Source organism: Coregonus lavaretus (genome assembly GCF_964263955.1).
Source record: "Coregonus lavaretus genome assembly, chromosome: 32".
NCBI classification, from domain to species: Eukaryota; Metazoa; Chordata; class Actinopteri; order Salmoniformes; family Salmonidae; genus Coregonus; species Coregonus lavaretus.
This window is the reverse complement of record NC_140019.1, coordinates 35,397,417-35,422,707: the sequence shown is the minus strand read 5'-3', so window position 1 is coordinate 35,422,707 and position 25,291 is coordinate 35,397,417. Positions and strand designations below refer to the sequence as shown.

The 25,291-nt window shown below is 42.4% G+C and overlaps 2 protein-coding genes across 9 annotated transcripts; both read left to right on the top strand.

Moving 5' to 3' along the window:
• Nucleotides 1-2,406: 2,406 nt before the first annotated feature.
• Nucleotides 2,407-18,613, top strand: LOC311107381 (heat shock 70 kDa protein 4-like). Of its 8 annotated transcripts, none has more exons than XR_014610422.1 (20): nucleotides 2,416-2,729; nucleotides 3,385-3,442; nucleotides 3,833-3,973; nucleotides 4,248-4,370; nucleotides 4,555-4,654; nucleotides 4,783-4,916; nucleotides 5,180-5,424; nucleotides 6,720-6,805; nucleotides 6,971-7,122; nucleotides 7,389-7,495; nucleotides 7,612-7,745; nucleotides 8,077-8,267; nucleotides 9,973-10,071; nucleotides 10,364-10,519; nucleotides 12,050-12,175; nucleotides 12,545-12,652; nucleotides 13,765-13,884; nucleotides 16,458-16,619; nucleotides 17,675-18,228; nucleotides 18,328-18,613. XR_014610422.1 is itself a non-coding variant. In XM_084149874.1 (19 exons), the coding sequence occupies exons 1-19, from the start codon at nucleotides 2,623-2,625 to the stop codon at nucleotides 17,852-17,854; spliced, it is 2,520 nt and encodes an 839-aa protein (XP_084006000.1). In that variant the 5' UTR covers nucleotides 2,407-2,622; the 3' UTR covers nucleotides 17,855-18,613. The 8 variants fall into 8 exon arrangements, 3 of the variants coding, with proteins under 3 accessions (XP_084006000.1, XP_084006001.1, XP_084005999.1); XR_014610423.1 differs by having other exon boundaries at nucleotides 2,428-2,729; nucleotides 9,985-10,071; nucleotides 17,675-18,211; XR_014610424.1 differs by having other exon boundaries at nucleotides 2,428-2,729; nucleotides 9,985-10,071.
• A 901-nt stretch (nucleotides 18,614-19,514) lies between these two features.
• LOC311107740 (glucosamine-6-phosphate deaminase 1) lies at nucleotides 19,515-25,215 on the top strand. Its single transcript, XM_084150259.1, has 7 exons — nucleotides 19,515-19,577; nucleotides 19,927-20,066; nucleotides 20,262-20,363; nucleotides 20,490-20,672; nucleotides 23,845-24,029; nucleotides 24,459-24,633; nucleotides 24,854-25,215. The coding sequence occupies exons 2-7, from the start codon at nucleotides 19,943-19,945 to the stop codon at nucleotides 24,901-24,903; spliced, it is 819 nt and encodes a 272-aa protein (XP_084006385.1). The 5' UTR covers nucleotides 19,515-19,577; nucleotides 19,927-19,942; the 3' UTR covers nucleotides 24,904-25,215.
• The last annotated feature ends 76 nt before the right edge of the window (nucleotides 25,216-25,291 follow it).

Sequence of the window (25,291 nt, the reverse complement as noted above, 5' to 3'; positions counted from 1 at the left end):
CAATGAGGTTACTGCTCAACGCAATTTTACACAGGCTAACCGGCCTGTATAAAATACTGAACTATATTGTCAAAAGTATTAGTGTGGGCAATGCAAGCCTACAACACCATAATAAAAACCTTTCTAATACAATAACATTTTATTAATATCAAGCAAGAAACAAAAGTTTAATGCCATTGTGGTTCTAGACTAAAATAACCATTTTCTTTACAACTCACCCAAGAATGAACATTGAGTATTTCATAAGAGGTACATTTGCCGTAATCATTTATTGTTAAAATAATCTAATTCAATACATTTTGTACGTTAGAATAATTTGTCACAAATGATCCAGAACGGTCCATAGAATTAACCCATATACATACAGTTCTAGTCAAAAGTTTGGACACACCTACTCATTCAAGGGTTTTTCTTTATTTTTACTATTTTCTACATTGTAGAATAATTATGAAATAACACCTATGTAACCACCTCAAACTGAACCTCGCAACGGGGAAGGACTTCCCGTTCCATGATCTCGCCATCACGGTTGACAACTCCGTTGTGTCCTCCTCCCAGAGTGCAAAGAGCCTTGGCGTGACCCTGGACAACACCCTGTCGTTCTCTGCTAACATCAAGGCGGTGAGCCGATCCTGTAGGTTCATGCTCCACAACATTCGCAGAGTACAGCCCTGCCTTACACAGGAAGCGGCACAGGTCCTAATCCAGGCACTTGTCATCTCCCGTCTGGATTACTGCAACTCGCTGTTGGCTGGGCTCCCTTCCTGTGCCATTAAACCCCTACAACTCATCCAGAACGCCGCAGCCCGTCTGGTGTTCAACCTTCCCAAGTTCTCTCATGTCACCCCGCTCCTCCGCACACTCCACTGGCTTCCAGTTGAAGCTCGCATCTGCTACAAGACCATGGTGCTTGCCTACGGAGCTGTGAGGGGAACGGCACATCCGTACCTTCAGGCTCTGATCAGTCCCTACACCCAAACGAGGGCATTGCGTTCATCCACCTCTGGCCTGCTGGCCCCCCTAACTCTGCGGAAGCACAGTTCCCGCTCAGCCCAGTCAAAACTGTTCGCTGCTCTGGCACCCCAATGGTGGAACAAGCTCCCTCACGATGCCAGGACAGCGGAGTCACTCATCACCTTCCGGAGACACTTGAAACCCTACCTCTTTAAGGAATACCTGGGATAGGATAAAGTAATCCTTCTACCCCCCCTTACCCCACCCCAAAGAAAAGAAAATAAATTATATTGTAAAGTGGTTGTCCCACTGGCTATCATAAGGTGAATGCAACAATTTATAAGTAGCTCTGGATAAGCGTCTGCTAAATGATGAAAATGTAACCAAAAAAGTGTTAAACAAATCAAAATATATTTTGCATTTTAGATTCTTCAAAGTAGCCACCCTTTGCCTTGACAAAGTTGTGTCCAAACTTTTGACTGGTACTGTATATATACACAAAAGTATGTGGACACCCCTTCAAATTAGTGGAAATGGCTATTTCAGCCCGTTGATGACAGGTGTATAAAATCGAGCACACAGCCATGCAAAGGTCCCGTGTAGGTCAGTTGGTAGAGCATGGCGCTTGCAACGCCAGGGTTGTGGGTTCGATTATCATGGGGGGCCAGTATGAAAAAATGTATGCACTCACTAACTGTAAGTCGATCTTGTGTCTGCTAAATGACAAAAAAAAATACTCCATAGACGAACATTGGCAGTAGAATGGTAAAGTTTGGTGGAGGAGGAATAATGGTCTGGGGCTGTTTTTCATGGATCGGGCTAGGCCACTTAGTTCCAGTGAAGGTAAATCTTAATGCTACAGCATACAATTACACTCTAGATGATTCTGTGCTTCCAACTTGGCAACTGTTTGGGGAAGGCCCTTTCCTATTTCAGCATGTCAATGCCTCCATGCACAAAGTGAGGTCCATACAGAAATGGTTTGTCAAGATCGGTGTGGAAGAACTTGACTGGCCTGCACAGACCCCTGACCTCAACCCCATCGAACACCTTTGGGATGAATTGGAACGCTGACTGCGAGCCAGGCGTAATTGCCTAACATCAGTGCCCGACCTCACTAATGCTCTTGTGGCTGAATGGAAGCAAGTCCCCGCAGCAATGTTCCAACATCTAGTGGAAAGCCTTCCCAGAAGAGTAGAGGCTGTAATAGCAGCAAAGGGGGGACGAACTCCATATTAATGCCCAAGAGTTTGGAATGAGATGTTCGACGAGCAGGTGTCCACATACTTTTGGTAAATGTAGTCTAGCATGAACATGCCGTTCCTGTGCTAGTCTTTCTAGACAACCGCGTTGCCTCCGATCATTTTGAAATGCTCCGCATAGGGTCTGGTTTTCGAGACCTGTGCCATCATCCTCATGGGACTTTTATACTGAAATCTATCATGTTGAGGTGTAGGAAGTGAGCTTGTTCGTAGGCATCAACAATTTGCCGGCTAGTAGCGCACGCAGTTGCGGCTTCATGGAACTAGGGAGGGATAATGAATTAAACCAGAACGTACATTGATACATTCAGTTTGCGGTCTGGTCTGTCATATTTAGGAATTAACTATTAGCCTATTGAGTGCTTTTCCATAGTGTTATCTGTTTATTGAGTAACATTTTGTGAAGATGTCTGTGGTAGGATTCGACGTCGGTTTCCTGAACTGCTATGTAGCGGTAGCTCGAGCCGGAGGAATAGAAACTGTAGCCAATGAATACAGCGATCGATGTACACCGTAAGTTACATTTATATTTGTGTGGTTTATGCTGTTTGGTGTGACTTGTAATTTTCAACCTGTTTGCCTCTAAAGTGATTGAGAAAATTGGAGGGATGGGAACACATTTTGTGGCCTTGGCAGCGCGACAGACAAGGGAGGTGCGCTAACAAGCTAGCAGGCTAACATTAGCCTAGCCGAGCAGCGTTGCAACACCGAACGTGAATGTTATTGCTAGCTAGAGAGATCAACCCATGACTTGTAAAAACGAACAATCGTTATACTCTGTTAGCTATTTTACCAATTAAACGTTACGTCATTTGACTTTTGAAGCCTTAACTTACATTCCCCGCGTAACATCTTGAGTGTTTTAGAAGACAATGGGGGGGGGGGGGTCGTTGTTGTCCCCCTTTCAAGGGGTTCATTTTTTTATTGGAGTATGAATGGACGCATGAATGCGACCGGGAAGAGGCCTGCAATCTCTCTACATCAGTGGACTTGTTCATAGGAATCATGTGTATTCTGCTCTGTATTACCAGCCAGCTAATAAAAGGCATTTAGATGGGCAATTTAATACTACTGCGTTATCTTAACTAGCGCTGTTATCTTATTATGGAGAGCCCCGTGAAAACTGACAAGCATTTTACTGATGTTTATTCCGCTGTTATTCTTTCAGAGCATGCGTGTCATTTGGACCACGGAATCGATCTATTGGTGCAGCTGCAAAAAGCCAGGTATGTATTGATAAAGGACGCCCTCTACTTTATTATTTATTTGACTGGTGACACATTGAGGGTATGAATCTTCTAGCAAGTTCTATGGTTTTCTGCTTATGCATATAATTAGGGATTTCATATCCAGGCCAATATTTGATTACCCGATGGAACTATTAAAAACAGAAAAGCAAATCATTATGCATTTATGCCCTCAAAGGACCCCAAATAAAACCATGGGGTGAATTTTGCCAGTCATTTTTATATCTAAAGTATTTGATCAGGGATTTCAGCTATTCCATAATTTCTGATTGCTCCTGCCTCATTAGGTAACACATCAAGTTACTTTTTAATTTGAGAGAATGATTTATAATGCATCATCATGTTCTTTCCCCGCTAATCCCAAATCAGGTCGTCACAAACTGCAAGAACACAGTCCAAGGGTTCAAGAGATTTCATGGCCGGGCGTTTTCTGATCCATACATCCAGCGTTTGAAATCCAGCCTGGTTTACGATCTAGCACAGATGCCTTCAGGCACCACTGGCATCAAGGTAAGGAGAGATAACAGTGATGATTAGTTCTGCTTAAAAGGGTGGGGAATATATGAATATGCCTAATGGAGAGATGGGTCCCTTTGAGTGCCAGCCAGATTAGTCATCATCCTTGTCTAATCTGAAATCAACATAGATATTGGTTGTCTATCTGTCTGTCTTTGCCGTAACAATACTTCCATGTGTTATTCTGTATTGTACTCTACCTGTTGCGAACCCCAAAATCAATCAAGCAATCATTTACAATGACAACTGGTGTCTGTGTGTCATTTAGGTGATGTACATGGAGGAGGAGAAGGTGTTCAGCATTGAGCAGGTCACTGCCATGCTTCTGACCAAGATGAAGGAGACAGCTGAGCATGCACTGAAGAAACCCGTGGCTGACTGCGTTGTCTCTGTGAGTATCAATCTGCAGTGTGCTAGTGTGCACTGGGCGCTACACTTTACTATAAAGACCAGGAATTTGGTCATATGTAAAACTGAGTTTGGACTGTTAGACTAAAGACCGGATATGGATTTTTTTTTTGGGAATTGCGTTTCTAGGCCTGCTGGCTAATCACAGCCTATGTCATCCTCCCCAGGTCCCCTGCTACTACACGGACGCAGAGAGGAGATCAGTGGTGGACGCAGCACAGATCGCTGGACTCAACTGTCTGAGGCTCATGAATGAGACAACTGCAGGTATAGCGAGAGCTGTGTTGACCCCTAACAGTTACTGTAGCTATTTAACTCAACCACACCTTATTATTTCATATTAAGGTGATTTGCTGTTTCATAATAAATAATGATTATACTTATCTTCCTTCCAGTGGCGTTGGCGTATGGAATCTACAAGCAGGACCTCCCTGCCCCAGAGGAGAAGCCCAGGATTGTGGTGTTTGTAGACATTGGACACTCTGGATACCAGACCTCTGTCTGTGCCTTCAACAAGGGCAAGCTGAAGGTGGGTGTATTTTTATCAGGAGACAGAGGAGGCTATGGGGGTCATGCTGATTCTACAAAATAACAGTTTTTACTGAAAACTGAAATGTCCACAGAGAAGTTACAGACAACCTCAATAACCTCTTGGCTAATAAACAAAACAAGTGCTCTAGGGCCCAGAGTTGTTCTGGTCAGGTCACATGGCCTCAGGAAAAACTCCCGGTCCTCATAATTAGTTTTTGCTCATATTCATCTTTTTTTTAATACCATTTTATTTTCCCTCAGATCCTTGCGACGGCCTGCGACCCAGAGCTGGGTGGGAAGGACTTTGACGAGATGCTGGTGAGACACTTCTGTGAGGAGTTTGGGAAGAAGTACAAGCTGGACGTGAAGACCAAGCCCAGGGCTCTGGTCAGGCTCTACCAGGAGTGTGAGAAACTCAAGAAGCTGATGAGCGCCAACTCCTCAGACCTGCCCCTCAACATCGAGTGCTTTATGAACGACATTGACGTCTCTGGGAAACTCAACAGGTATAGTGTTTTGTAGACTATGAGATTTTTGTTATCTCAACTGAGCACCTCAGAATGCATGGCGGTGGTCCTTGATATTAACAGGTCTTAGATGATCTATTAGATATTAGTCATTATTTTTGTCTGTGATGCAATGACCAAATGACAAAGTTATGCTGAACAAAAATATAAATGCAACATGCAACAATTTCAAAGATTTTACTGAGTAACAGGTCATAGGAGGGAATCAGTCAATAGAAATACATTAATTAGGCCCTAGTCTATGGATTTCACATGAATGGGAATACAGATATGCATCTGTTGGTCACAGATACATTAAAAGACATGGGCCTCGGGATCTTGTCACGGTATTTCTGTGCATTCAAATTGCTATTGTCCATAGCTTATGCCTGCCCATACCATAACCCCACAGCCACCATGGGGCCCTCTGTTCACAACGTTGACATCAGCAAACCGTTCGCCATACACATGGTCTGCGGTTGTGAGTCCAGTTGGTTGTACTGCCAAATTCTCTAAAACGACATTGGAGGCGACTTATGGTAGAGAAATGAACATTCAATTCTCTGGCAATAGCTCTGGTGGACATTCCTGCAGTCAGCATGCCAATTGCATGCTCCCTCAAAACTTGAGACATCTGTGGCATTGTGTTGCGTGACAAAACTGCACATTTTAAAGTGGCCTTTTATTGTCCCCAGCACAAGGTGCACCTGTGTAATGATCATGCTGTTTAATCAGCTTCTTGATATGCCACACCTGTCAGGTGGATGGATTATCTTGGCAAAGGAGAAATGCTCACTTACAGGGATGTAAACAAATTTGTGCACAACATTTGAGAGAAATAAACTCTTTGTGTATATGGACAATTTCGGGGATCTTTTATTTCAGCTCATGAAACATGAGACCAACACTTTACATGTTGCGTTGATATTTTTGTTCAGTATAGTGACACCTTTGTGGTCATTGTGGTCCTTGAAATCTAATGGTTTTATCACAGAGAAATTGCATGTTGATGATGCATACATATGTAGGATCTTATTTGACCAGTTTCTCACGGCAGGAAAATAATCTTGCAGCAACATTTATAATTAATGGACATTTTTGCAGGGGTTGATATTTTGATTTAGGGAAAATCGAGTCTGACATTTTTAAGTAGAAATTACAAACTTTTTAGGAGCCTTTTTAAACCTTGAATACACTACAAGTTTGCATTTCCTGCTGTACAGGACATTTCTTGCAACAGGGTGATCAAATTAAGATCCTACATCTGCATCTGTATTTTCTCTAATTTTCTCTAGGGGTCAGTTTGAGGAGATGTGTGCTGACGTTCTGGCCAGAGTGGAGGCACCACTGCACAACCTGATGGAGCAAGCCAGTCAGTTTCGTAGGTTTGCATATAGCTTGCTTGAATCTCAGAACAGAATGTATCTTTGTGTATAATATTGAACAATATCTGTGTAGGGATTGAGTATTGTCTTTATAGCATTGAGTTATGTCAGTGACTGTCAGTTCTGATTGGTGCCTTCCTTCCTGGTTCCTGTCCAATCAGAGCTTAAGGAGGAGGACATCTATGCGGTGGAAATAGTGGGCGGGGCCTCCCGTATCCCGTCTGTCAAAGAGAGGATCAGCAAATTCTTTGGGAAGGAGCTGAGCACCACCCTGAATGCTGATGAGGCTGTGGCCAGAGGATGTGCCCTGCAGGTCTGATGATCGCTCTCTGTTTCCCCCCTTGAAATGGCCTTTGCACATCCAGGATTTGCTTGCACAGCAAATTAGAAAAGAAAAGTTAGCCTCCAAACGATACTATTATATGTGCATTTTTGAGTAGTAATGATCGTGATTCCAACATTTATAGATATAATTCTTACCAGTAGGACCTAATTCATTTTTGTTGATTTCTACTGGAGTATGGTGATGGAATAATGGTTTGCATCCCTGCTAAGAATATCCCCCGTCTGCCTCCTCAGTGTGCAATCCTGTCCCCTGCATTCAAAGTGCGTGAGTTCTCCATCACAGATGTAGTTGCTTACCCCATCTCTCTGAAATGGAACTCTGCTGCAGAGGAAGGTTTGAGGTAAACTACAATACATATCCTGGTTTCTAATCACCTTGATTTATTTTGTTTGTGGGATAGCTTCATTGTAGTTATTTTAGTGCTAACTAGACGGTTATGCGTGTTGTCCATTGTAGCGACTGTGAGGTATTCCCAAAGAACCATGCTGCACCGTTCTCCAAAGTGTTGACTTTTTACCGGAGGGAGCCTTTCTCTCTGGAAGCCTACTACAACACCCCCAAAGAGCTGCCGTACCCCGACCCCACCATAGGTATGTACACTGCATTGAATCCACTATGAACCACGCACCTGTGGGTCCTGTTCTCTCTCTGTAAACAGTGTCTTCTATAGAAACATAGTCAGTCATGCATCCTAGCAGCAATGGCCTGTGGACTACAGTTTGCAATATGAAACTTATCATTGACTTGCCCATTTTGATTTTTGTATTTAAAAAAATTATAATTGTTTTTGTCAAGTGTCTGTAATGCAAGTTTCCCCCTAAGGGGACAATGAAGTATAGCCCAGTTTGTCATCAGTATTTCCTGTGAAATGTAAATTTCTGTGTGCCATTACCACCTTATTTCCTGTGTCCTCTCCTCCAGGTCAGTTTGTGATCCAGAAGGTGGTACCCCAGGCGTCTGGGGAGAGCTCTAAGGTCAAGGTGAAGGTGAGGGTCAACATCCACGGCATCTTCAGCGTCTCCTCAGCCTCGCTGGTGGAGGTCCAGAAGACCGAGGAGGGAGAGGAGCCCATGGACACAGAACAGCAGGCAACACCCGAGAAGGAGGAAGAGGTGATTATTAACAATCATATTCATTCAAATTTTATGTAGGATTTTTTTACCAAAGTGTCTTATTCAGTATTCACTACACAGACAATTACAGTTAACTTTGCACATCAGAGTCCATTGAAAGATAGGTCTACAAATGTGCTATTAAACCATACAACCTGAGGAAGAAGGGCAGTTAGGTACAGTACTATATTGTGATAACGCTGCTATCTGGAAGTATTCAGACCCCTTCCCTTTTCCACATTTTGTTACATTACAGCCTTATTCTAAAATTGATTAAATTATGTGTTTTTTTCTCAGCAATCTACACACAATAACCCATAATGACAAAGTGAAAACAGGTTTTTAGAATTTTTTGCAAATGTATTAATTATAAAAAAACATACCTTATTTACGTAAGTATTCAGACCCTTTGCTATGAGACTCGAAATTGAGCGCCGGTGCATCCTGTTTCCATTGATCATCCTTGATGTTTCTACAACTTGATTGGAGTCCACCTGTGGTAAATTCAATTGATTGGACATGATTTGGAAAGGCACACACCTGTCTATATAAGGTCCCACAGATGACAGTGCATGTCAGAGCAAAAACCAAGCCATGAGGTCGAAGGAATTGTCCGTAGAGCTCCGAGACAGGATTGTGTCGAGGCACAGATCTGGGGAAGGGTACAAAAACATTTCTGCAGCTTTGAAGGTCCCTAAGAACACAGTGGCCTCCATCATTCTTAAATGGAAGAACCACCAAGACTCTTCCTAGAGCTGGCCACCCGGCCAAACTGAGCAATCGTGGAAGAAGGGTCTTGGTCAGGGAGGTGACCATGAACCCAATTGTCACTCTGACAGAGCTCCAGAGTTCCTCTGTGGAGATGGGAGAACCTTCCAGAAGGACAACCATCTCTGCAGCACTCCACCAATCAGGCCTTTATGGTAGAGTGGCCAGACGGAAACCACTCCTCAGTAAAAGGCACATGACAGCCCGCTTGGAATTTGCCAAAAGGCACCTAAAGGACTCGGACCATGAGAAACAAGATTCTCTGGTGTGATAAAACCAAGATTGAACTCTTTGGCCTGAATGTCAAGCGTCAAGTCTGGAGGAAACCTGGCACCATCCCTGCTCCAGAGTGCTCAGGACTTCAGGACAACGACCCTAAGCACACAGCCAAGACGACGCAGGAGTGGCTTCGGGACAAGTCTCTGAATGTCCTTGAGTGGCCCAGCCAGAGTCCGGACTTGAACCCGATCGAACATCTCTGGAGATACCTGAAAATAGCTGTGCAGCAACGCTCCCCATCCAACCTGACAAAGCTTAAGGCTCTGCAGAGAAGAATGGGAGAAACTCCCCAAAAACAGGTGTGCCAAGCTTGTAGCGTCATACCCAAGAAGACTCAAGGCTGTAATCGCTGCCAAAGGTGCTTCAACAAAGTACTGAGTAAAGGGTCTGAATACTTATGTAAATGTGATGTTTCAGTTGTTTATTTGTAATAAATGTGCAACAATTTCTAAAAACCTGTTTTTGCTTTGGCATTATGGAGTATTGTTTGTAGATTGATGGTGGGGGGGAAACAATTTAATCCATTTTAGAAAAAGGCTGTAACGTAACAAAATGTGGAAAAAGTAAAGGGGTCTGAATAGTTTCCGCCTGCGTTGTGTGTCTCTCCTATCATTGGCCAGAGATGTGGTGTTAATGAAATGCCCTGCCCTCTCTGCAGGGCAAAATGCAGACTGACCAGGATGAGACGAAGGCCCAAGGAGATGGACAGAACGAGGCAGAAGAGGAGAAGAAGACGTCAGAGAATGAGGAGATGGAGGTAACAGTGAATATTCCGTCTGTTGTGACACATTTGACATCTGTGATCATGACGTTTATGGTAACATTCTGCATTCTGCACTTTCTGTCCTGGAGGACTGCAGTTTGAACAGATTTAGACAAAAGCAAGCAGCCTGGACCCAGATCTGTTTGTGTTGTCTTGCCAACGACCAGCTGACCAGACAGAACAAACTCATCTAGGAAAAGGCTGAAAAACGCTTACCAGGAGTGAAGAGCACTACTTTATGGATATTTAGTCTTAATGATGCTGTTTCCCTCTCGTCTCCCCCCAGACCTCCACAGAAGAGAGTAAGACAGAGAAGAAGTCTGACCAGCCTCCCCAGGCCAAGAAGCCCAAAGTCAAGACAAAAGTCCTGGAGCTTCCCATCGAGAACAGCCCCCAGTGGGAGCTGGCCATCGACATGCTCAACCTCTTTGTAGAAAATGAGGTAATTCAATCTAACATCTATGGATTGTTTTGTTCGGTTGTTGCTATCCTCTCTGTATCTTTGGTGTCTTTATCTCTCTGTCGTTCCGTATTGTATTCATCCGGCTGCTTCTATATACAGTGGGGGAAAAAAGTATTTAGTCAGCCACCAATTGCGCAAGTTCTCCCACTTAAAAAGATGAGAGGCCTGTAATTTTCATCATAGGTACACGTCAACTATGACAGACAAATTGAGGGAAAAAAATCCAGAAAATCACATTGTAGGATTTTTAATGAATTTATTTGCAAATTATGGTGGAAAATAAGTATTTGGTCACCTACAAACAAGCAAGATTTCTGGCTCTCACAGACCTGTAACTTCTTCTTTAAGAGGCTCCTCTGTCCTCCACTCGTTACCTGTATTAATGGCACCTGTTTGAACTTGTTAGCAGTATAAAAGACACCTGAACCACACGGGGGGACCTAGTGAATGACCTGCAGAGAGCTGGGACCAAAGTAACAAAGCCTACCATCAGTAACACACTACGCCGCCAGGGACTCAAATCCTGCAGTGCCAGACGTGTCCCCCTGCTTAAGCCAGTACATGTCCAGGCCCGTCTGAAGTTTGCTAGAGTGCATTTAGATGATCCAGAAGAGGATTGGGAGAATGTCATATGGTCAGATGAAACCAAAATATAACTTTTTGGTAAAAACTCAACTCGTCGTGTTTGGAGGACAAAGAATGCTGAGTTGCATCCAAAGAACACCATACCTACTGTGAAGCATGGGGGTGGAAACATCATGCTTTGGGGCTGTTTTTCTGCAAAGGGACCAGGACGACTGATCCGTGTAATGGAAAGAATGAATGGGGCCATGTATCGTGAGATTTTGAGTGAAAACCTCCTTCCATCAGCAAGGGCATTGAAGATGAAACGTGGCTGGGTCTTTCAGCATGACAATGATCCCAAACACACCGCCCAGGCAACGAAGGAGTGGCTTCGTAAGAAGCATTTCAAGGTCCTGGAGTGGCCTAGCCAGTCTCCAGATCTCAACCCCATAGAAAATCTTTGGAGGGAGTTGAAAGTCTGTGTTGCCCAGCGACAGCCCCAAAACATCACTGCTCTAGAGGAGATCTGCATGGAGGAATGGGCCAAAATACCAGCAACAGTGTGTGAAAACCTTGTGAAGACTTAGAGAAAACGTTTGACCTGTGTCATTGCCAACAAAGGGTATATAACAAAGTATTGAGAAACTTTTGTTATTGACCAAATACTTATTTTCCACCATAATTTGCAAATAAATTCATTAAAAATCCTACAATGTGATTTTCTGGATTTTTTTTTCTCATTTTGTCTGTCATAGTTGACGTGTACCTATGATGAAAATTACAGGCCTCTCTCATATTTTTAAGTGGCAGAACTTGCACAATTGGTGGCTGACTAAATACTTTTTTCCCCACTGTACTTGTCTTTTACATGTTTCTCTCTGTTTTGAGTAGTGCTTAAAGAGTGTTCTGTGGTAACTTGAAGTTGATGATTGATTGTTTCCACAGGGTAAAATGATCATGCAGGACAAGCTGGAGAAGGAGAGGAACGACGCTAAGAATTACGTGGAGGAGTATGTGTACGACATGAGGGACAAACTGCACGGCAGGCTGGAGAAATGTGTCAGTGAAGCTGTGAGTACTGTGGCTTTTTCTGTGGCTTTCTGTGGTAATTCCAACACTGTCTGAAATTAGCTGCCCATGAAACACAAACAGGTTTCTTAAAGGATACTTTGGGATTTTGGCCATGAAGCCCTGTAACTACTTCCCCTATTATCAGATGAACTCATTTGAAGTAGATAAACGGCTTCATTGAGACAATCCTGAAGTATCCCATTAACAACAATATGTAAAGGACTTTATAATACAGTCTATCAGAATTGTATTCTCTGTAATATGTTTAAATGTCATCCATTGCGTACTGTATGTTAATGAGAGTATGTTGAATTTGATTGTTGTAGGATGGGATACCCTGACCTTAACTGTATGTTTTGACTGTGTTAGGATCGGGACGTCCTGTCGTTACAACTGGAGGACACAGAGAACTGGCTGTATGAAGATGGAGAGGACCAGCCTAAACAACAGTACATCGACAAACTGGTCCAGCTGAAGGTAAAGCACTGTCACTATGGGCCAGTTTCCCAGACCCCGATTAAGCCTAGTCCCAGGTAATGCTTTCAGTTTTATACATTATAGTCGCGCCGGCATGCATTGGTTGAAGCTCAATGTTCACTTCAAATCTCCCTACCGTCACATCTAAGCCAATATGACACCGATGTCGATGGCAATTCGCAAATCAACATGATTGGAGGTACACAACACACTAATGAGCCGTCCGGCCGTTAACAAGAACCACATACCGGATTTTTAACAGGGTCGTTAGCGATTGAGTTTTCAGAGTATTTTCTGTGCCTACCTAGCTCAAATTCTAGACGTCGGATTAAAATGAGACTATAGCGTCCGTAAAGTGACCATTGGACTTTAAAAATGTTGGATTGTCTAAGTTTGGTGCAACAGTTTTTATTTGTTATAGTTTATACGTGCACATTTCAATCCATTAACAACCAACGGTATGCTACCTTTTTGTAGCATTTCTGACAATGCTAACATAATTTTCAGCCGAATCTCAGTTCTAACGGGGTTGAGCAACTCTGTTGCTCGGCAACAACACAGCTGCTGCTGCCTGCAACCGGCTGCCAGTCATAAGAAGTGGCTGAGAACAAATCTAGGCTACTGTAGATAACCAGCTATATGGTGGTATTCAAGCTGAGGTTAATCAACAAATGAAAACACATATTTTGATTAGCTAGTCAACGTTACCTAGTCTGTTTGAGAAGGTTTGAATGCTAAGCAACCGGCATACACATTGTTTGAAGTACAATAAACCAACATAGCTACTGTAGTATGTCAAGGCTTTGGTAGAGCGGTGGTGGAGGAGGCATTGTGGTGCTCATGTGAATTACCTTTCTTTTTCGGCTTCAGACCAATGCCTACTTCTCACAGAAAATGTTAATTTTTGTTTTTAATTGTCATTATGAGTTAAAGCCGTGTCAAGTCAATTGTGTTTCAGCAAATTTCTGTTACATTTCGACAGTCAGATGAAAGTAGCATCACCAAAGTTTGAAAAATGAGTTTCATTGCTGTGAAAATGCCTAGCTTGCTCCTCAGTCTAGTTCAACACAGTTGAAATGGGTTGGATTATCCAGTGTGTCTGATGTCTCCAGAAACTGGGCCAGCCTATCCAGGAGAGGTACATGGAGTCGGAGGAAAGACCCAGAGCCTTCGATGAGATGGGGAAACAGATCCAGATGTACATGAAGATCGTTGAATCTTATAAAACCAAGGTACTGCTGCCCTTATAAAACCAAGGTACTGCTGCCCTTATAAAACCAAGGTACTGCTGCCCTTATAAAACCAAGGTACTGCTGCCCTTATAAAACCAAGGTACTGCTGCCCTTATAAAACCAAGGTACTGCTGCCCTTATAAAACCAAGGTACTGCTGCCCTTATAAAACCAAGGTACTGCTGCCCTTATAAAACCAAGGTACTGCTGCCCTTATAAAACCAAGGTACTGCTGCCCTTATAAAACCAAGGTACTGCTGCCCTTATAAAACCAAGGTACTGCTGCCCTTATAAAACCAAGGTACTGCTGCCCTTATAAAACCAAGGTACTGCTGCCCTTATAAAACCAAGGTACTGCTGCCCTTATAAAACCAAGGTACTGCTGCCCTTATAAAACCAAGGTACTGCTGCCCTTATAAAACCAAGGTACTGCTGCCCTTATAAAACCAAGGTACTGCTGCCCTTATAAAACCAAGGTACCGCTGCCCCAGAGGTCTAGAAGTAATGATACATTGGACTCATAATGCTCCACAGAACTACAACAATAATTCTAAGTCATTGCAAATGTCAGAAGTTGACAATAGTTTCATTTCATGAATGACCAAATTTGTAGTGTATTATGCTACTAAATGTATGTAATATTTATTATTATTATTATTATTACACTTTGCTACAATGGACTACATCTTTATTCTTTGCGTACCCCAGGAGGAGCAGGTATGTCTTTAGTAGAAGTGTAGTATAGTCATTAATTGTCTTACGTCAGACGGCTTCACTCCTACGTGACGTTCACCCCTCATTGCAGTCAGAATCGACACACTATCTGACGTAAGACAATGAGAATACACTAGAGTAGTTATGTTAAAATGCAGTCCAGTTCGCCAACCTTATCATATTGTTACTTCCTATAGATGTCTTCATATTCCAGTGTAGCAAGTTTTTAAAAATATTCAAAGCAATTCTAAACCATTGCAAATATCAGAAGCCGTAAAGTCAGTTAGTAGCTGCATTTCAGAACCGACCAAATATGTATGCTACAATAGACTACATCTTTATTCTTTGCTTTGGGCTTGCATTCAGTACATATTTGGTTTCAGGAGGCTGATATCAGAAGTTGTCTTTTAGTTGTATTTCAGGAATGACAAAATGTGTCTGGTATGTATTATGTACAGTGCATTTGGGAAGTATTCAGACCCCTTCACTTTTTCCACATTTTGTTACGTTACAGCATTATTCTAAAATGGATTAAATAAATAAAAAATCCTCATCTATCTGTACACAATACCCCATAATGACAAAGCAAAAACAGATTTTTTTGAAATAATAATTAACTTATTTACATTAGTATTCAGACCCTTTGCTATGAGACTCGAAATTGAGCTCAGGTGCATCCTGTTTCCATTGATCATCCTTGATGTTTCTACAACTTGATTGGAGTCCACCTGTGGTCAATTCAATTGATTTGGAAATTATTTGGAAAGGCACACGCCTGTCTATATAAGGTCCCACAGTTGACAGTGCATGTCAGAGCAAAAACCAAGCAATGAGGTCGAAGGAATTATCCGTAGCGCTCTGAGACAGGATTTTGTCGAGGCACATCTGGGGAAGGGTACCAAAAAATATCTGCAGCATTGAAGGTCCCCAAGAACACAGTGGCCTCCATCCTTCTTAAATGGAAGAAGTTTGGAACCACCAAGACTCTTCCTAGAGCTGGCCGCCCAGCCAAACTGAGCAATCAGGGGAGAAGGGCCTTGGTCAGGGAGGTGACCAAGAACCTGATGATCACTCTGACAGAGCTCCAGAGTTTCTCTGGTCTGATGAAACCAAGATTGAACTCTTTGGCCTGAATACCAAGCGTCACGTCTGGAGGAAACCTGGCACCATCCCTATGGTGAAGCATGGTGGTGGTGGCAGCATCATGCTGTGGGGATGTTTTTCAGCGGCAGGGACTGGGAGACTAGTCAGGATCGAGGGAAAGATGAACAGAGCAAAGTACAGAGAGATCCTTGATGAAAACCTACTCCAGAGCACTCAGGACCTCAGACTGGGGAGAAGGTTCACCTTCCAACTGGACAATGACCCTAAGCACACAGCCAACACAACGCAGGAGTGGCTTCGGGACAAGTCTCTGAATGTCCTTGTGACCCAGCCAGAGCCCGGACTTCAACCCGATCAAACATTTCTGGAGAGACCTGAAAATAGCTGTGCAGCGACGCTCCCCATCCAACCTGACAGAGCTTGAGAGGATCTGCAGAGAAGAATGGGAGAAACTCCCCAAATACAGGTGTGCCAAGCTTGTAGCGTCATACCCAAGAAGACTTGAGGCTGTAATCACTGCCAAAGGTGCTTCAACAAAGTACTGAGTAAAGGGTCTGAATAATTATGTTTGTCATATTTCCTTTTTTATTTATTTTTTACATTTGCAAAAATGTCTAAACCTGTTTTTGTTTTGTCATTATGGGGTTTTGTGTGTAGATTGATGAGGGGGGAAAACAACTGTCATCCATTTTAGAATAAGGCTGTAAAAGTCACTGTATGTTAGACGGTTTGTTTGCTTGTCTTTCCATCCCCCAGGAGGAGCAGTATGACCATCTGGACCAGGAAGATATCAACCAGGTGGATAAGATGGTGAATGAAGCCATGATCTGGCTGAACAGCAAGATGAACCAGCAGAGTAAACTGAGCTTGACTGTGGAGCCTGCTGTTAGAGTCCGAGAGATACAGGACAAGACTAAGGTGAGACTAACTACAGGACTGCTAACTAACTACAGGACTGCTAACTAACTACAGGACTGCTAACTAACTACAGGACTGCTAACTAACTACAGGACTGCTAACTAACTACAGGACTGCTAACTAACTACAGTACTGCTAACTAACTACAGGACTGCTAACTAACTATAGTACTGCTAACTAACTACAGGACTGCTAACTAACTATAGGACTGCTAACTACTCTACTGCTAACTACCTACAGTACTGATAACCATATTCCTCTACTGCTAACTACAGTACTGTTAACTACTCTACTGCTAACTAACTACAGTACTGATAACTAACTATAGGACTGTTTACTAACTACTCTAGTGCTAACCAAATTCCTCCACTACTAACTACAGTACTGCCAACTAACTACAGTACTGCCAACTAACTACAGTACTGATAACTTACTACTCAACTACTAACTACAGTACTGATAACTACTCTACTGCTAACAAACTACAGTACTGCTAACCAAATTCCTCCACTACTAACTACAGTACTGCCAACTAACTACAGTACTGCCAACTAATTACGGTACTGCCAACTAACTACAGTACTGATAACTTACTACTCTACTACTAACTACAGTACTGATAACTACAGTACCGCTAACTACTCTACTGCTAACAAACCACAGTACTGCTAACCAAATTCCTCTAATACTAACTACTTTGCTACTAACTACAGTACTGCCAACTAACTACTCGACTACTACCTAACTACTAATACTGTTAGTCAGAGAGATACAGGGTAAAGCTAAGTTTAGAATAGCTACAGTACTAACTGTTAGTCTGCTATCAGGGTCAGAGCGATGTTTGATGCTTATGAATTCAACATTTGTGTAAATGTTACCCAACCAAGCTACAGTTTACTGTGAATATTGCCTTTTGGTCATGAATATCATTCAACTACTGTAAAATCCATGCCAGCATTCTGCTTATCCAACTTAACATTACTTGCACATGGTCCCATGATATGCTTGCACAGTTATTCGTAACTTTCACTCTTCCCACTATTTCATCTCAATAGGAGCTGTACTCTGCCTGCAACCCCATCGTGACCAAGCCCAAGCCCAAGGTGGAGCTGCCTAAGGACGACAAGGCAGGGGAGCAGAATGGACCAGTCAACGGTCATGAGAAAGCCCCAGCAGAGGGCACCGAGGAGGGGCCTGCCGACAGCACAGGCAACCCCCCCCTCCACGGAACCTAGACCTGACATGGACCTTGACTAAGCAGACAGACAGGCAGCAACCAGTGTCACCTCTCCCAGGGGCTGTGTCTTCATCTGGAAATAGTGTCTCCTTCCATGTTTCCTTGTTGCCTTCCCCATTCAGATCTGATAGGACTGGATAGATGAGTTCAACTAAAGCATTATGGCAAAAAAACAAAACTCTACCTGCATGGTCTACCAAAAGGCATGCTGGATATATTAACTACAGTACTGTAGCACATTGCTCATGTTTTATCTATCTTGTCAGATCTGTTGAGATAAGGAGTGAATCAACCTAGGCAGCAAGGGAAGGAGGCAAGGTGATGGATTGAGACGCAGCCCAGAGCTACTAGTGAAGTGTCAATAACTATTTGGCTTAGTCTGAAATGGCACCCTATTCACTATATAGTGCACTACGTTTGACCAAAGCCCATATGTCCCTGGTCAAAAGTAGTGCGCTATATAGGGAATAGGGTGCCATTTCAAATGCAACCATTCACTCCACTCCACATGTCAATGCAGGCGGCATACTGTAATTTCGGCACATTTACCCCAGTACCTGATGATGATGATGATGGTGTATTTCTGCTGCCTATAGCATGCCCATTCTTTTATTGCTAAAATTGAAAGAAGCCAACTGCAATAAGCCTGTTGTTTGACGATGAGCGCTGTATGATGGTATTTATTTCTGTTGTGTGCTCTCTATAACTGTTCCGGGTCATTGTCACAATTTGGTTTTAATAAAGTTATTGAAAATCGCTTCACGCAGCCGTTATTTGAGCATTTTAGAGGAATGCAGTTTCGTTCTCAGGCTATATTTTGACTAGCTCAAAGGCCGGCAGATAGCGATATTGAAACGACTCAATATCGCCATCTACCGGCCTTTGGGCTATATTTTGACTGTATGGCTATCTAGAGAAATGTGTGTTTTCCTCCCCTTGATTTCTTAAACGTCACCAATGCATAAATGCAATGAGAAAGGTCCCACTCATCTGTCAAATAACTGGCCTGCAGTTATTCAGGATAATACGCTACTTTAATGATAAGCAATTTTACTACTGTAGGTCGGCAGGTAGCTTAATGAGTAAAAGCGTTGTGCCAGTAACCGAAAGGTCGCTGGTTCTAATCCCCGAGCCGACTAGGGTGTCGACATCTGTCGATGTGCCCTTAAGCAAGGCACTTAACCCTAATTGCTCCTGTAAGTCGCTCTGGATAAGAGCGTCTGCTAAATGACATTTTATTTTTTTATGATCTACCACCCGGTTACTCAACCCTGCACCTTAGAGGCTGCTGCCCTATATACATAGACATGGAATCACTGGTCACTTTAATAATGTTTACATACTGCTCATATGTTTCTACTGTATTTTAGTCTATGCCACTCCGACATTGTTCGTCCTAATATTTATAGATTTCTTAATTCCATTCTTTTACTTTTAGATGTGTGTGTATTGTTAGATACTACTGCACTGTTGGAGCTAGGAACACAAGCATTTCGCTACACCCGCAATAACATCTGCTAAATATGTGTATGTGACCAATAAAATAGTTTTTCATTTTATTTGAAAAGGCCTGCCTATTCATCCCGCTCAACCTTCCGCGTTCCTCAGAATCTGTAATCAAGGCGTTCAGCTAGACTCCGCCCGCCTCTGCCTCAGTCACATGACAGAGGTTCCTGCTTTCTCAAAAAAAAGTAGGATTTTAAAGGGAAGAGGCGGATGCGGTAAGTTGATTAATGCGTTTGTTTTTAATTTACTTTCTGCACAAAGTAAGATGGTAGGACAAACGTCACCAGCGACCTCATTTGGATATGCACGATACCGTTTTCAAATATAGTGGATTCAACATTTGAATTTAATTCAAAGCGCTGCATTGTAGTATAGTTTGATTTGGTCTACTTCCCCCCCTTAATTCGGATAGGGATACTTTAGTACGTCTTCCGGCTGCAAGTGCTCACATTTTATGGGTCTAAAGTCTGCTTTAGGTTGAGAACAAATATTGCTTCAAGATCTGTTCCATCTGATACAATAAACAGCTGTATTCACCATCCAAGTTTGGCTGTGGTTTTAAAGCTTTTAATTTAGGACCATGAAGCTGATCATCTTGAATGATTATGACCAAGTTGGTGAGTGGGCTGCCAAATACATCAGGAATAAAATCCTTCGCTTCAACCCTGGACCAGACAGATTCTTCATTCTAGGACTCCCCACAGGTAAGCAATCTGTTGATTCTACAGGGCACGCCCTCCTTTCCATTGTACAGGCAATATTGCAATCATAATAATCATATATATTTTTTTAAATGTTAAATGTGTCTGTATAAAGACATCAACATTTATTTTTTGACGTGTAAAACTACAGGTATTTTGATGAAAATTTCAATAATTTCTCCCCAATGTACACCCCAGGAGGTACCCCCCTGGGATGCTATAAGAAGCTGATTGAGTTTTATAAGAAAGGAGAGATCTCTTTCAAGTATGTCAAAACGTTCAACATGGACGAGTATGTGGGTATGCTTCACCTTTACAATACTTCTCTATTTAACCTTCTATTTCTACACCAAACATACAGTAGCAACATTCTCACAGCACGAGAAGCTATACAAAACTGTGATCACTGCTTTTAAAATCATGCAGGTATTCCTAGGAATCACCCAGAGAGCTACCATTCCTTCATGTGGAATAATCTCTTCAAGCACATTGACATCAAATCGGAGAACACCCATATTCTGGATGGTAACGCTGCCAACCTTGTAGAGGAGTGTGATTCCTTTGAGGAGAAGATCAAAGCTGCTGGAGGAATCGACCTCTTTGTTGGAGGTAGGTAGGGAGGATAATGATAGGATGGAATTAAGTATATTGATTCTATTTACTCTATTATACAGTGCATTCGGAAAGTATTCAGACCCCTTGACTTTTTCCAAATTGTGTTACTTTACAGCCTTATTCTAAAATTGATTAGATACTTTTTTTCCTCCTTCAATCTACCTACAATACCCCATAATGACAAAACAAAAACAGGTTTTCAGAAATGTTTGCAAATGTATATATATATATATTTTAAAAAACGGAAATACCTTATTTACATACAGTACCAGTCAAAAGTTTGGACACACCTACTCATTCCAGGGTTTTTCTTTATTTTTACTATTTTCTACATTGTAGAATAATAGTGAAGACATCAAAACTATGAAATAACACATATGGAATCATGTAGTAACCAAAAAAGTGTTAAACAAATCAAAATATATTTTACATTTGAGATTCTTCAAAGTAGCCACCCTTTGCCTTGATGACAGCTTTGCACACTCTTGGCATTCTCTCAACCAGCTTAATGAGGGTGCATGCTCAGCCCCCTCCTGTACTCCCTGTTCACCCATGACTTCGTGGCCAAGCACGCCTCCAACTCAATCATCAAGTTTGCAGACGACACAACAGTAGTAGGCTTGATTACCAACAATGACGAGACCGCCTACAGGGAGGAGGTGAGGGCTCTGGGAGTGTGGTGCCAGGAAAATAACCTCTCACTCAACGTCAACAAAACAAAGGAGATGATCGTGGACTTCAGGAAACAGCAGAGGGTGCACCCCCCTATCCACATCGACGGGACCGCAGTGGAGAAGGTGGAAAGCTTCAAGTTCCTTGGTGTACACATCACTGACAAACTGAAATGGGCCACCCACGCAGACAGTGTGGTGAAGAAGGCGCAACAGAGCCCCTTCAACCTCAGGAGGCTGAAGAAATTTGGCTTGGCACCTAAAACCCTCACAAACTTTTACAGATGCACAATTGAGAGCATCCTGTCGGGCTGTATCACCGCCTGGTACGGCGACTGTTAAATAGCCATCACTAGCACATTAGAGGCTGCTGCTGCCTATTGAAATCACTGGCCACTTTAAGAAATGGAACACTAGTCACTTTAATAATAAAAAAGAAAAAAGAATAATGTTTACATATCTTGCACTACTCATCTCATATGTATATACTGTATTATATTATATAATATTCTACTGTATCTTAGTCCATGCCGCTCTGTTATTGCTTGTCCATATATGTATATATTCTTAAATTCCATTCCTTACTAGATTTGTGTGTATTGGGTATATGTTGTGAAATTGTTAGATATTACTTGTTAGATATTACTGCTAGAGGCACAAGCATTTCGCTACGCCCACAATAACATCTGCTAAACACGTGTATGTGACAAATAAGATTTGAATTGATTTGAGGTAGTCAACTGGAATGCATTTCAATTAACAGGTGTGCCTTCTTCAAAGGCAATTTGTGGAATTTCTTTCCTTCTTAATGCGTTTGAGCCAATCAGTTGTGTTGTGACAAGGTACGGGTGGTATACAGAAGATAGCCCTATTTGGTAAAAGACCAAGTCCATATTATGGCAAGAACAGCTCAAATAAGCAAAGAGAAATGACAGTCCCATCATTGCTTTAAGACATGAAGGTCAGTCAATCTGGAAAATGTCATGAACTTTGAACGTTTCTTCAAGTGCAGTCGCAAAAACCATCAAGCACTATGATGAAACTGGCTCTCATGAGGACCGCCACAGGAAAGGAAGACCCAGAGTTACCTCTGCTGCAAAGGATAAGTTCATTAGAGTTAACTGCACCTCAGATTGCAGCCCAAATAAATGCTTCACAGAGTTCAAGTAACAGACACATCTCAACATCAACTATTCAGAGGAGACTGCGTGAATCAGGCCTTCATGGTCGAATTGCTGCAAAGAAACCACTACTAAAGGACACCAATAAAAAGAAGAGACTTGCTTGGGCCAAGAAACACGAGCAATGGACATTAGACCGGTAGAAATCTGTCCTTTGGTCTGATGAGTCCACATTTGAGATGTTTGGTTCCAACCGCCGTGTCTTTGAGAGACGCAGAGAAGGTGAACGGATGATCTCCGCATGTGTGGTTCCCACAGTGAAGCATGGAGGAGGTGTGATGGTGTGGGGGTGCTTTGCTGGTGACACTGTCAGTGATTTATTTAGAATTCAAGGCCCACTTAACCAGCATGGCTACCACAGCATTCTGCAGTGATACGCCATCCCATCTGGTTTGGGCTTAGTGGGACTATCATTTCTTTTTCAACAGGACAATGACCCAACACACCTCCAGGCTGTGTAAGGGCTATTTTACCAAGAAGGAGAGTGATGGAGTGCTGCATCAGATGACCTGGCCTCCATAATCCCCCGACCTCAACCAAATTGAGATGGTTTGGGATGAGTCGGACGGCAGAGTGAAGGAAAAGCAGCCAACAAGTGCTCAGCATATGTGGGAACTCCTTCAAGACTGTTGGAAAAGCATTCCAGGTGAAGCTGGTTGAGAGAATGCCAAGAGTGTGCAAAGCTGTCATCAAGGTAAAGGGTGGCTATTTGAAGAATCTCAAATCTCAAATATATTTTGATTTGTTTAACACTTTTTTTGGTTACTACATGATTCCATATGTGTTATTTCATGGTTTTGATGTCTTCACTATTATTCTACATTGTAGAAAATAGTACAAATATAGAAAAACCCTTGAATGAGTAGGTGTTCTAAAACTTTTCACCGGTAGTGTATGTGTGTAGATTGATGAGGGGGAAAAAAACTATTTAATCCATTTTAGAATAAGGCTGTAACATAACAAAATGTGGAAATAGTCAATGACCTGTATTCTAACACTGCTGTGGCAATTTACGTCTTTGTTGGAGGTAGGGAGGATACCAGTGATGGTGTCAAATGACACAATAGCAACTGCTCAATCAAACAGGCAGACACACCCATGCTAGATTTATATTTCAAGTTTATAGTCTTGTTCTAACAGATATGTCATTGTTACAACAGATAAGATAATGTTTTATATTGTGGGGCACACACTTTTTCAATGACATCATTGAATAAGATGATAAACACAACAAGCACAAACCAGTTCAGAAAACAACAGACTTTGAAACATCAATACCAAAATCCAACAAATGTAACCCACCCTGTCTGTTAGGTATTGGACCGGATGGCCACATTGCCTTCAACGAGCCAGGCTCCAGCCTGTTGTCCAGGACCAGAGTGAAGACCCTGGCTCAGGACACCATCCTGGCCAACGCACGCTTCTTTGACGGAGATCTGTCTAAAGTACCCACCATGGCTCTGACTGTGGGAGTGGCCACTGTCATGGACGCCAGAGAGGTTAGAGCTGATTTCAAGATGTCTGTCTCTGCCTTATGGTTCAGGTCTGTCTTCTCTTGGAACGTATTTTGCATGGACAACTGGCCCCCTTAAAGCGCCTATACTTATTAAATGATGATATAATGAGGCTGTTACACATAGCCTTATGATTTCCCCCAAATCCTTTTACTGCTGCTTTGTTGTAATACCAGTCTATAACAATGTAAATCTGTCGATGTGCCCTTAAGCAAGGCACTTAACCCTAATAGCTCATGTAAGTCGCTCTGGATAAGAGCGTCTGCTAAATGACAAAAAATAAAATAAAATAAAAAATGTAATGACAGTCTATAATCATGTAATAACAGTTTATAACCATGTAATGACAGTCTATAACCATGTAATAACAGTTTATAGGATGGTAATAACACGTTATCTCCTTAATGTCTCCAGGTCATGATTCTCATCACTGGAGCACACAAAGCGTTTGCCCTGTACAAGGCCATAGAGGAAGGGGTGAACCACATGTGGACGGTGTCGGCCTTTCAGCAGCACCCCCAGACTGTGTTTGTGTGTGACGAGGACGCTACCCTGGAACTGAGGGTTAAAACTGTCAAGTACTTCCAAGGTGAGGGTCTACTTACTTACTAAAGGACTTGGGCCTCCAAGTTCATTCCATGATTGTGCTGCTCGCATGGCTTATGAACTAGTGCTTCAGTTTCCAAATTCAGTGTGTTTTGTTTTATTATTGGCCTGGGAGGGATAAAGTATTTTCTTCAATAAAAAACATAATTGTGAATAAAGTGGAAATCTAACTCACTTGACCTATTGTTATTTCTCCTTGACAGGGATGATGCATGTGCACAACAAGTTGGTGGATCCACTGCCTCCCAAGTAAGATGAGGGAGTTGCAAAAACATCTGGAAACCTGCAATAACCAGGATAACTGATGCCGGATCCTCCTGGATATGACAGCGGCCAAAGGGTGGATGATCAATTGTGTGTGTTGTACTGTGGTTTAAGTCAAGTTACATTTTATGTAACATAATAGTAAGCCTACTTGTAGTAGGCTACATTGAGTACATTGATTATGTAATACATTTATCTTAGATAGAACAGGTTTCTTAGCTACATTGTTAAATTTGATACAAACTTGTTTTTGAATGTATTTCAATGAGAGTTATTGTAATAAAACGACTTTGAGAATGAATGTGTATTTGTTATATATTCGTTACATTGTAGCTCGGTGCGTAACCGGTAGCGTTTTGATTTCCTGACGGTTGGAC

What these genes read in the sequence shown, in the direction of transcription:
- LOC311107740 (XM_084150259.1), top strand. Translation starts at nt 19,943, where the DNA reads ATGAAGCTGATCATCTTGAATGATTATGACCAAGTTGGTGAGTGGGCT. An exon ending in CATTCTAGGACTCCCCACAG is followed by an intron (nt 20,067 to 20,261) that starts GTAAGCAATCTG and finishes TGTACACCCCAG; the next exon opens with GAGGTACCCCCCTGGGATGC. An exon ending in CTGTCATGGACGCCAGAGAG is followed by an intron (nt 24,030 to 24,458) that starts GTTAGAGCTGAT and finishes TAATGTCTCCAG; the next exon opens with GTCATGATTCTCATCACTGG.
- LOC311107381 (XM_084149873.1), top strand. Translation starts at nt 2,623, where the DNA reads ATGTCTGTGGTAGGATTCGACGTCGGTTTCCTGAACTGCTATGTAGCG. An exon ending in TACAGCGATCGATGTACACC is followed by an intron (nt 2,730 to 3,384) that starts GTAAGTTACATT and finishes TTATTCTTTCAG; the next exon opens with AGCATGCGTGTCATTTGGAC. An exon ending in ACCTCTTTGTAGAAAATGAG is followed by an intron (nt 10,520 to 12,049) that starts GTAATTCAATCT and finishes TTGTTTCCACAG; the next exon opens with GGTAAAATGATCATGCAGGA.